Source organism: Sinohyriopsis cumingii, chromosome 12, assembly GCF_028554795.1.
Source record: "Sinohyriopsis cumingii isolate HCF-2022 chromosome 12, ASM2855479v2, whole genome shotgun sequence".
Classification (NCBI taxonomy): Eukaryota; Metazoa; Mollusca; class Bivalvia; order Unionida; family Unionidae; genus Sinohyriopsis; species Sinohyriopsis cumingii.
In genome coordinates, this window is record NC_142972.1 from 11,405,949 (window position 1) to 11,419,322 (window position 13,374).

Here is a 13,374-nt window from a genome sequence, read left to right on the forward strand (position 1 = left end):
AAAAGTAATATGGAAAACAACATATTGTTTGAGACCAAAGAACTGTAACTTAATGTTAACGATAGTTACCTTGCTGTATCTGGGTGTAGTAACATCAGGAGGAATGGTTCCATAACTCTGCTGATGTCTCCATGTTGCACTACATGTGTTAACCATGTGGCCGCCAGTATCTTTACAGGACTGGCCTCCACTTTTAGACTGTCTAGCACTACAAACATAGACCTGAAATCACCAACAGATACCCAATCAGAACAGATTTTCTTTGTGTGTATAACTTCAATCCAGTAAAAGAATAAAATCTTTCCATAATGACATTTATCTGACACAAATGTTAAATATATTTCAGTTTCTTTCCCCACACATGTCTGAGTTAATAAATTTAATACTACTATTTTAATCATAACTAAATTTGGTACTAAAGTGTTCTTAAAGACCACTATCAAAGCATAAAGTTCTCAACAATTAGGGGTTACTTTCCAGAACAATGCCAATGACTGTAAACTTCTTCTGTTCAAAACAATCCTGACAAAATCACCATGGGAATTCCTTGTTACTTGGCAAACTTGACCATGGTGCACAGAATTGGATAAAGTTCTGATGAATGATGGTATAACTACATGTATTGTGAAGTTGCTAAAGAAATGGTACAAAATAAGGTAAACATATATGGACAGTAGATATACATATTTTGATTAGGTCTCAGGTGACCAAAAAAGAGAAAACTGGAAGAACTATTTACAGAATGCCCAGAAGTGAAGCATATGCTACTACCATCCCAATCAATTCCGCTTTATAAAGAAGCGAGAAAACTTCTTTCCAAACATGTGAAATTAAAAAAGGTGTCTGACTACCTCCTAGAGTGTGGCCTTAAATGGAAAAATGCTAGAGGATTAGAAATTAATCTATGCCAGAGATTCACTAATTATCTGGATTTCGTCAGTGATTGGAACACTATCCTTCTAGAAGCCTCAAAACTAAGAGGACACTGTACCACATGCATTGTCATCTATTTACTCACTTGCAATATATATATATATATATATATATATATATATATATATATATATATATATATATAGGTGAGACTAAAAGGCAATTTCAATTGAGAATAAAAGAGCACTCAAGGGATATCCATAATCATAAATATTCCTGGTGTTTAAGCATTTTAAGGTATCTGACTACAACATAGATAGTGTTAAATATCAGATAATAGAAATTTTTTAATATGATCCAGACCTCTCCAGTAGCACTACATTTAGGTAAGATAGAGAACTTTATTGGATATAATACCAATTACATACTCTACTGAACTTTATTGGATATAATACCAATTACATACTCTACAGAACTTTACTGGATATAATACCAATTACATACTCTACAGCCAGTAGGGATTAACATCTTGATCTAAATAGCAGTACAGGCATTTTTAACTTAATGCAAACTAGGATGTATTGGCCCCATAGTCATTAAGCTGGAATATTCCACTCTTCTTAGGAAATCAATCATCATGCTGGTATATTCCACTCTTCTTAGGAAATCAATCATTATGCTGGAATATTCCACTCTTCTGAGAAAACCAATCATTATGCTGGAATATTCCACTCTTCTTAGGAAATCAATATTCATGCTGGAATATTCCACTCTTCTGAGGAAACCAATCATTATGCTGGAATATTCCACTCTTCTGAGAAAATCAAGATACTGCCCCAGCTTCAAATTGCATCACAAATTATGATGCAATTGCTCTTCTATGCAACCACTACACAGAAAAATGAATAACCAATGCATGTACTGCAATTTCAAATTTAAACATCACCAATCTTTAGCACGACATGTCAAGATCACAAATTTAGGTAGCCGAATATCTTGAAGTGACAGCAGAAAAAAGAAGATCGATCTCATCATAAACTGAAGTGCTCTTTGTCTAATACAACAGCATGGCAGTACTATGTTTTGCAGTACAGAAATTAACTTTATAGAACAAAACTTCTGTAAATCAAATTAAAAATTCATAAGAGTTTGCTAGTCATTTCTTTATTCATATCCCTCTTTAAATCATATTTCGGAACCCAGATGCTACAACTGTAGGTCACAACAACACTAGTCACATGACCTTACAAGAAGCTATACCAGCTGTACCGACATCACCGCTAACAAAGGGCTACATAAACCTCACACTGACATAACAAAGTGATGAGCCAAACAAATGAATCAACCCATAGTATCCCCTCTGATAAGTTACAATAGTAACAAAACCGGTCAGGGACGGGAGGTGACTTGAACACACCAACAGATGGGAGGGTTTGCTTCCACATCCAAACACCCTATCTTTTCATTTAAGCCTATAGAAAATGTCTGGAAATTCAAATCAGAATATTAAAAAAATTTGTTTAATCAAGCACTTAATACACTTATAAATTAAATAAAAATATACATCAAGTTTCTGTTTTTAAAATCCATTGGATGGCAAAATATATGCTTAATATGATGCAGTCTTTGCTGCTTTCAATAGTTCCATAGGGAGTTTGAGAGTAATGCAAATGTTCTTGGTGTTCATCTTTGCACCAAATGGAGACTGGATGGTACTGTTTTCCAAACTTACTTGTAGAATTTTCAGAGCGAATCCTGGTCAGAACTTAATTGTTGTACATAACGTTAGTATTGTCAGAACTGTATCTCATGCAGTTAGATCATGCGATTTGTTTGCCTCTTTTAAAAAATTGAACATTATTTCATTATGGGAAGGGTGAGAACATGTTATATTGAACTAAAAGGGTCTTTGTAGGTAATACAACAGTAATAAATGTCTGTCAAGTTCAGGTGTTAATGCTTTACCAACATAAATCAACTGTGCAAACACGAGCATATGCTTATTATTGTCTCTCAATCAATCTCTGTCATAGCTAAAGTCATCCTGAAAAGCAAGGGTCAGTTAAAAGTATTTTAAAAAGATTAAGATACCGAATTGAGAACAAAGATAACTAATCAGAACATTCAGTCGAATATGGTACATAAAGATGGTGCCCCTATTTTGACGGATGTCGCATACTTCAGAATGAGTAATGTAATATGTCTGCAGAATGTGCAATAAATTAAATGCTCCCAGTGGTGCTGTGCTTCACAAACTAAAACTACATCTCGAGTTTGCAGTTTCACAGTTTATTTTTGTAGGGCTTTGCTTGCTTTGTCGACAGCATATTGCTTCCTGAAATGCACCCTTCAAAAATGAATCCCAACTGAACATTATACTGACAAATGAAATAATTATGTTTTGCGTTTTTTATATATGGAGTAAAATCCGAACTTTAAAATAATGTTGCCGCTGATCACAAACTTTATGAAAGTTAGCTCCAACAGTCTCATTCAACACAATGATGTAATATCATCAGCATGTCTCTTTGATGTACTGTACTTATGATTTGGCTTTCTGTACTTTATCTATGCAAATTAGCAACATGAACTCTCCAGCAGCAGAATTTGACCCAATATATCACACTAGTATGCCTAGCTATTGTCTTACAAGTAATCTCTGATAGGTCCATCTGAATGCTTTCCATCTGAATGCTTTCCACCCAAATGTTTTCCACCTGAATGCTTTCCATCTGAATGCTTTCCAAATGCTTTCCACCTCAATCCTTTCCAAATGCTTTCCACCTGAATGCTTTCCACCTGAATGCTTTCCATCTGAATGCTTTCCACCCAAATGCTTTCCATCTGAATGCTATCCACCCAAATGTTTTCCATTTGAATGCTTTCCACCTCAATGATTTCCATCTGAATGCTTTCCACCCAAATGCTTTCCATCTGAATGCTATCCACCCAAATGTTTTCCACCTGAATGCTTTCCACCCAAATGTTTTCCACCTGAATGCTTTCCATATGAATGATTTCCACCTGGATGCTTTCCATCTGAATGCTTTCTATCAAATTTTGTTATGCAGAAGAGACTGCTTAACATTTTGTTTCCATTTATATTACCAAAAGGACATTTTATGATGGCAACTCAACATCATTTTTAAAAACACAAAGGACCTTCATATCAGGATATTTACTGTTAAATTTGATAATGTTCAGTTTGACCATACCATAAGCTTACACATGACACATGGTAAATGCAAGACCATACCATAAGCTTACACAAGACATACGATAGATGCAAGACCATATCATAAACTTACACGACAGATGCAGGACCATACCACAAGCTTACACATGGCTGATGCAGGACCATACCACAAGCTTACACATGGCTGATGCAGGACCATACCACAAGCTTACACATGGCTGATGCAGGACCATACCACAAGCTTACACATGGCTGATGCAGGACCATACCACAAGCTTACACATGGCTGATGCAAGACCATACCACAAGCTTACACATGGCTGATGCAGGACCATAACACAAGCTTACACATGGCAGATGCAAGACCATACTATAAGCTTACATGATATGTGGCAGTAACAAAATTTATGAAAATTGAAATATTATGAAAAACTTCAGTTTAAAAAATTTTGGAGCTCACAAGAGACTTCTCTCCCTTTCTGTGGCCTGAGTAATTACCTTTAAGTGTTATAAATTAACCAAATAATGTAGGCTGCAGAAACAAACCTAGCTTTGGTGTATGATACATCTTAATCATCAGATGCAACTAAAACATCATCAAAAGTTTTTGTTTTCCTTGACTAGGATTGTTTTTTTCCTTTTAACTCAGTATTAGGGGTTTTGATCTTTTAACTCAGTATTAGGGGTTTTGAACTTTTAATTCAGTATTTCATATGCACTGGGGGTTTTTGATCTTTTAACTCAGTATTTCATATGCACTGAGGGGTTTTGAACTTTTAACTCAGTATTTCATATGCCCTGAGGGGTTTTGATCTTTTAACTCAGTATTTCATTTGCCCCGAGGGGTTTTGAACTTTTAACTCAGTATTTCATTTGCACTGAGGGGTTTTGAACTTTTAACTCAGTATTTCATATGCACTGAGGGGTTTTGAACTTTTAACTCAGTATTTCATATGCCCTGAGGGGTTTTGATCTTTTAACTCAGTATTTCATATGCACTGAGGGGTTTTGATCTTTAACTCAGTATTTTCTATGCCCTGAAGGGTTTTGATCTTTTAACTCAGTATTTCATATGCACTGAGGGGTTTTGAACTTTTAGCTCAATATTTCATATGCACTGAGGGGTTTTGATCTTTAACTCAGTATTTCCGATGCCCTGAAGGATTTTGACTTTTAACTCAGTATTTCATATGCACTGAGGGGTTTTGAACTTTTAACTCAGTATTTCATTTGCCCTGAGAGGTTTTGATCTTTTAACTCAGTATTTCATATGCCCTGAGGGGTTTTGATCTTTTAACTCAGTATTTCATATGCACTGAGGGATTTTGAACTTTTAACTCAGTATTTCATTTGCCCTGAGAGGTTTTGATCTTTTAACTCAGTATTTCATATGCCCTGAGGGGTTTTGATCTTTTAACTCAGTATTTCATATGCACTGAGGGGTTTTGAACTTTTAACTCAGTATTTCATATGCACTGAGGGGTTTTGATCTTTTAACTCAGTATTTAATTTGCCCTGAGAGGTTTTGATCTTTTAACTCAGTATTTCATATGCCCTGAAGGTTTTGATCTTTTAACTCAGTATTTCATATGCCCTGAGGGGTTTTGATCTTTTAACTCAGTATTTCACATGCCCTGAGAGGTTTTGATTTTTTAACTCCACTTTTCTCATGTCCTTGGAGGCATTTACTGGTATGATCCTCTTTTAACTCTACCTTTCATATGTCCTGTTGGAACAAACATCAATGTGTTGAATTTAGTAATCCTACTAAAGTACTTTTTAACAAAAACTTTTCAGTACCTAAGGGTTCTGGCTGTAAAAAGTGGGTGAGGCCATTCAAAACAGGGATCACTGTACATCTTTTAACACAGCCTATTGCATGTCTTGAGGGATTTTCCTGGTCAGACTTTCTTTAAACCTTTCTCTCACCTGCACAGAAGGGTTTTCTTGCCATATCTACTTATAACCTTACCTCTAACATGTCCAGATGGGTTTTTGCGGCAAGATCTTTTAATTCTATTTTTCACATGCCCAAGAGGTTTTTCTTGTATGATTTCCTATTGACCCTACCTTTCATATGTCCTCAGTGGTTTTCCTGGTATGATTTTCTACTGACCCTACCTTTCATATATCCTCAGTGGTTTTCCTGGTATGATTTCCTGTTGACCCTACCTTTCATATGTCCTCAGTGGTTTTCCTGGTATGATTTCCTATTGACCCTACCTTTCATATGTCCTCAGTGGTTTTCCTGGTATGATCTCAGCTTTGATATCTCTGGTAAGATGCCAAAGAATTGTGAATTTCTTGAAAGACTCTATTCTCTCAACCTGAAGAAGCAATGGAAATAATAAGTATAGTCATAAACATTCTTTTATTCTATTTTTATAGCCTTGAATTTCAAAGTCAATTTTAGGATTATGCAAGTTATTCATTCAGTATACTCATAAACTGCATTAATGTCAAACTGTTTACATTTACCAAAATTAGTTCAGATAACAGTTTTCTTGCATGTGCTTTGTCTTAACTAAATTATGACTTAGCATAAACCAAATAATGACCTAGCATAAACAAAATAATGACATAGCATAAATTAAATAACTGCCTAGCAATAACAAAATAATGGCATAGTATGAAAAAAATAATGGCGTAGTATGAAAAAAATAATGGCATCGTATAAACAAAATATAGTCTTAGTAACAAATCATAGTCATAGTAATAACAAAATACAGTCTTAGTATTCAAGTATGCCATACATTTTACTTATAAGAATAATGTTAGTTCTCATCATTCTTCTTTTTTCCAAATGACAGTTATATCTTCATCTGATATTAAAGTTCAAGTCCTTCTCAAGTGATTTAGGACTTACTTCATTTTCTGAAACCAATGACTGTCCAATGACATTTTCACAGACCCATGCATGTGGCACCACCTGATGAAGGGTGTGGAAAAGCTTAACTGTCTGCTGGTGGTAGAAAGCTGTCTCATCTCCAAGATAGTTCCACAGGATCTTTGCTGATAACTTTAAAAAAATACAAAATGTATTGTCTCATTCATGATGTATATTGTTGTATTCTGGCTTGTTGGCCATTAACCTTTTGTCTTTTCTTTTTTTATGGATATTTTATGACCCATGGAAACATTTGCCTCACAAGCTTTTGGAAATTTACCACATGAACTTGATCAGGGCTTTCACAAATTCTCTCAACCTCTGCCGAACACTGCTGTTACCCCACCCCCTTGGTCAATACTACCTACCTATTTTCTGATAACCCTGTATTCAGAAACATTACCATAAATAATGCTTATGCATGTTAAACTTCAAACTATCTTCCTAGACACCAACTGGTCAAAGTTGTTATCTGACAACCCATTTTAGTGAAAATACAGAAAAAAGCAGCAAAGCAAATACTATTTAACCAATGCATAACATTACTACAAGTATGTAGACAAATAATAAAACCTTACATTTGCAATCCTATCAATGGACCATTGTAATGAAGTTATAAAGTAGTGGTTACACTATGAAAACCCCTCTTTCTAAAAAACAGATGTATTCACATGTCTGTGTCGATTCAGTTGCAAAGACATTTTAGTTTAAATACCAACATTAAAGGAGCAATGTCTGTAATTTTATGCAGCATTTTGTCTATGAATAGTTATGAAAATGTTTTATTGCCAACAAAGAAATTAGGACAAATGGTATGATCTGAAGACACTTGTGTATTTGCTCTCATGTACATCATACTGGGGTTGTTTCTAAAAAGTTAAGAAATCTTTCAGAAAGAAAAAAAAATCTTGATTAAGGGTAGTTGATTAAACATTTTTACTAACTTGCAATTACAATAATGAAATCTAGTTACTGTTAAAATTCATTACAATGCATACCTTCTATTGTTCTCTTTTATACATTAAACTCAGAAACTTTTTTACTTGAAAATAACATTCCTTAAATCCAGTGTGAAATGCAAATATGCATACTAGGAAACAGAGAGCATAATTCAAATAAAAGAATGCCCCCACCCCCACACCTACACAGTGCATTGTTCTTTGCTTTGCTCCCCCTCCTCTCTGTTCAGCTCTCACTTCTCCCTGTTCTGTACAAAAGGAAAAAGTCACTTCTCCTTAAAATTCAAATCTAGCTTGATCCCTGCTATTCTCCTTTCAAAGACTTACATAAATGAGGTCTTCCATTGGCCATGAGAGATGAGGCTGAGTGAAATCAAACCATTGCAACAGTTAACATATAATTCAGACTGACTGACAAGGCATGCATCTCACTGATGCTACCTACTGTTTTGGGCTGGAGTGACTCGGAAGCAATTTTTATGCCAGAGGTGAACTAACAATGCCTCATTCAACCAGGTCATAACCTGCAGTTGATTCCTTTCAGGCACTGGACCAAAGTGTTCGATGATTATAGGTAAAAGATCACCAGAAGGTGAGAGAGATCCTTGGCCAGTAGATTGATGCAGATAGTGATCTTGGCTTGGTGGAGTTTGATGTGTTCCCACTTGCGCTACTGTGAGTAAAAACTTTCCACTTTCTCTCATACACTTTTAGAGTGTTGAGGCTTTTCACCTGAGCTATTATGTCCATCACTTCTAAGAAATGTTTACCCATAATGACTTGTTTCATATGACCTAAACATGCTTCATGATTTTTAGAATCAAGAGTTGTTGGTGCATTCTAATATAAGGAAAAAGTGTCAACTACCCTGGTCTTTGTGAAACAGAAGTTTACAGCTTTACATTCCACACTGTGACCAAAAGATCCTCAGACAGTCAGCCACACCTGGTACAGATTTGACAGAGGGGTGACTCAATCATTCAGTTTGGATTTGTTGATTCTGAAAGATAATTAGTCTGCTAATAAATCTACCAGTGTGACAGACTTGAATGTGGATCTGATGTTGATGACACCACCTGAGAAATCTCCAGAAAGGAGGCAAAGGTCTGTGGTCTGGAGATTTGTCCCTCCCAACCTTCCTATTGAAATAATTTGCAACAGTGGAGATGCATTGGAGAGAATGATTATGCCTTTTCCTGATAGCATCCCCTGCCATGAATGACATGCATTCACTCTAGGAGCTTGAAGTGTAACAGTCAATTCTGAGGAAGTCAAAAACGGTTGGCTTCTAGGAGTACTTTACAGGTAGTGAGCACCTCAGCAGCTGTTTTGGCAACTGTACAAATCATCATTCATGTATGCAAGGGAACACCCACCATAAGCCAAGCAAGAAGGCTCTTCCAAAAGCTATCTGATCTCAGTGAGAGGACTGAAGGTGCTATTGAGATGATTTCATGGCATATTCTTGAGGGAAAGTGACCCTGTTCACAAGCACAACTATAAAATGATGTATTCCATTGCACTTTATTCTCTCCCTCTCCGCTCACTTGAAAAAGTGTGCCGAATATGATGAAGCTACAGCAATAAAAACAGGAGGTCTTGCCCAAAAAAAAATCTATGAGTAAAACTTAATACCTGCTGGAATTATGGATAGACAGACAAAAACAGACAAATGAGGAAACAGACCTCTCTTTCTTGCCTTATGCAACATTTGTCTACATAATATCAAAAAGAGACCAATTAGGAATCCTAATTATAGGATTTAGAACAAACTTTGTTTTAAATTAAATTACTGAATGTAATACTTTTTAAAACCCAAATGTGGAAAATTACTCTATACTTTCTTGTGCATGACAAACACTGTGCTGATGAAATGTGGATTTTCTAGTGCATGACAAATACTGTGCTGATGAAATGTGGATTTTCTAGTGCATGACAAATACTGTGCTGATGAAATGTGGATTTTCTAGTGCATGACAAATACTGTGCTGATGAAATGTGGATTTTCTAGTGCATGACAAATACTGTGCTGACGAAATGTGGATTTTCTAGTGCATGACAAACACTGTGCTGATGAAATGTGGATTTTCTAGTGCATGACTAACACTGTGCTGATGAAATATGGATTTTCTAGTGCATGACAAATACTGTGCTGATGAAATGTGGATTTTCTAGCACATGACAAATACTGTGCTGATGAAATGTGGATTTTCTAGTGCATGACAAATACTGTGCTGATGAAATGTGGATTTTCTAGTGCATGACAAACACTGTGCTGATGAAATGTGGATTTTCTAGTGCATGACTAACACTGTGCTGATGAAATCTGGATTTTCTAGTGCATGATAAACACTGTGCTGATGAAACGTGGATTTTCTAGTGCATGACAAATACTGTGCTGATGAAATGAATTGTTACCAAAATAATTCTGTCTATATTAGGAATCAGTCTGATAGGAAATATGTTTACATGAAACAATAAACATCTGATGTGTAGAAAAGACTTAAAACATTCAATATGGTTATCATATTTGCATTCTATCTTATTCTGATCTTAAATTCAATTCACATGATTTACCTGAAGTGATTCTCGGAAATTCTTTTAATATGCAGTAATTTGGTTGAATGTGTGGTTTAGATTTTTCATGTAGCTTTAACAATTTTTCAGTCATATCGCTAAAATATATGCAGTGTGGCAGTTTAAAGTGATCTCTAGCACTGGGGCATCATGCCACAGACTTGCAGCATGATGTCTCACCAGTTACATTATCTTGATACCAGGTCAACCAGTCCTAACACTAACCTCTTAATACTGAGCGCCTAGTGAGGCAGCTGTTAGTACCATTTTTTAAAAGTCTTTGGTGTGACTTGGCCAGGTTTCAAACCCGCTGACCTCCTGCATCTGAGTCAGATGCTCTAACCATTAGGTCATCAGAGCAGTCAGTTGTTTTTGTTGTTGTTGTAGGATTTAACGCCATTTTTCAGCAACGATAGGCTACACATGGTGGATAATATTAATGGTGGAGGAAGAACCTGGGAAAACCCGGAAAGAACCACCAACCCATGAGAAGCTACTGGCAAGCTTTCTCACATACCCACATTAGCTGAATCCGAGACTCGAACCCACGCAGACAGAGGTGAGATGGCAGTGATCTGTAACGGAGAGTGCTTTAGACCACTCAGCCACTCTGGGCCCCCGGAGCAGTCAGTTATTTGGATGAAATTATTTATCTCACACCTTAAAGTCAAATTATAAAAACATAATCCAAAATATGAAACTGTACATACAAAATATTGCATAAAAAGACTGTACCTTGAAAAACATCATGTGATCACTAAGGTACTTGAGGTGCTTTGGGTGAAGAGTAGGCAGGATCATAACTGACACAGTGCCTTCTCCACTACTGGACATTCGCTGGTCATGAGGTGGTGGGGTGCTGTTTTCCATCTGTATGGACTGTGTGAGAATGATGAGATCAAGTGTTGTCGTTATAGCAGAGCTCTGGATCTGAAAGTTGTCCACAAAACAACTACAGGTCAGCAGATCCTCCAACCAATTTGGCAGCACTGTGATGTCCTCTATTGAATAAAACAAAGAATGTCAACATAATTAAGGTGGTCACATCTGGTGTGACAAATGTGATTTTGCAAAGTCAGAAAGACATAATTAAGTTGATTTTAGCTAGTGTGACATGTGACTTTGCAAAGTAAGCAAGGCAAAATTAAGTTGATTATAGTTAGTGTGACATGTGACTTTGCAAACTCAGAAAGACAAAATTAAGTTGATTCTATCTAGTGTGACATGTGACTTTGCAAACTCAGCAAGACATTATATTGCTATGTATATCTCAATTAGCACACACATGTTTTGGATGAAACTAACAAAGAATTTTCCATCATAACACACGTCTTAATACCAGCATGCCAAATGGCAACAAAAAACATTCTCATAAATAGTAAATGGACCTTATATGTACTTTATTGGGTATGACTATATTTGGAGAGAGAAAATGAACCACCAAAGTGAAGAGTTCTCGACATTTCCAGTGTGTACATACACATCCTGAGGACACTGTTTAAGGCATTATCAGTGTGTACATACACAGGCTGAGGACATGTTTAAGGAATTATCAGTGTGTACATACTTGTGCCTAGGACACGTTTAAGACATTATCAGTGTATACATACATGTGCAGAGGACGCATTTAAAGCATTATCAGTGTTTACATACATGTGCTGATGACACTGTTTAAGGCATTATCAGTGCGTACATACACATGCTAAGGACATGTTTAAGGCATTATCAGTGTGTACATACATGTGCTGAGGATATGTTTAAGGCATTATCAGGGTGTACATACACATGCTGAGGCCATGTTTAAGGCATTATCAGTGTGTACATACATGTGGTGAGGACATGTTTAAGGCATTACCAGTGTGTACATACTTGTGCTGAGGACATGTTTAAGGCATTATCAGTGTTTACATACTTGTGCTGAAGACACATTTAAGACATTATCAGCATATACATACATGTGCAGAGGACACGTTTAAAGCATTATCAGTGTGTACATACATGTGCTGAGGACACTGTTTAAGACATTATCATTGTGTAAATATATGAGCTATGGAAACAGCGTTTGATATTATCAATGTGTACATGCCCATACTGAGGACACTGTTTAAGACATTATCACTGTGTACATACCTGTGCTGTGGATACATTTAAGACATTATCAGTGTGTACATACCTATGCTGAGGACACTGTTTATGACATTATCCCTGTGTACATACCTGTGTTGGGATGATGTTTATGACATAATCAGTGAGTACATAACTGTATAAAGGACACTGTCATATGACATTATCAGCATGTACCTACCTGTGTTGGGGACACTGTTATATGACATTATCAGCAGGTACCTACCTGAGTTGAGGACACTGGTATATGACATTATCAGTTATTATCAGTGTGAACATACAATCACCTCTATGGTCATAAACAATGCACAGAAAAAAGCAACACAAACAAGTTTTGTAAAACTTAATAAACAATTTAATTATCAAAAATATGAAAATTTAAGAGGAACTTATGGTATGTTTGAATCTAAAATAATCCAGAAAAAAATTATATTAATGCCCAAAAGGAATGAAATATTCCATTTAAATTTCAGATCCAAGAATATAATGGTCTACCCCCAGTCCTAACATGTCAAAATGGCATTGTACAGAATCCTTCTGAATAATTCACAATAGTCCCTGAATAATATTATAGTCCAATAAGCACTTTCTATTTCCAGTGAATAATCCAAACAAATGCTTTCTCTCAAATAATATCTAAATACAATTTTAAAAAATATGTTGGTAGACTTGATGTAAGAATGAGAAAATTGTCCAATGACAAGTACTTATATACAGGCATAAAAGGTACAACAAGCATTTTAGCCCAACTTATTATG

General features: G+C 35.9%; 1 protein-coding gene across 4 annotated transcripts in view; it reads right to left on the bottom strand.

Moving 5' to 3' along the window:
• Positions 1-13,374, bottom strand: part of LOC149786006 (protein DOP1A-like) — a 153,045-nt gene that overhangs the window by 107,990 nt on the left and 31,681 nt on the right. For all 4 annotated transcript variants that reach the window (XR_016424855.1, XM_089976295.1, XM_089976294.1 and 1 more), the window contains exons 8-11: positions 11,228-11,493; positions 6,936-7,088; positions 6,293-6,396; positions 70-222 (exon numbers count right to left, since the gene is read on the bottom strand). Coding sequence is in view for 3 of the 4 variants with exons in the window: in XM_089976295.1 (XP_089832421.1) it covers positions 70-222; positions 6,293-6,396; positions 6,936-7,088; positions 11,228-11,493 (676 nt within the window). In the remaining variant the exon portion in view is untranslated. The remainder of the gene's footprint in view (positions 1-69; positions 223-6,292; positions 6,397-6,935; positions 7,089-11,227; positions 11,494-13,374) is intronic.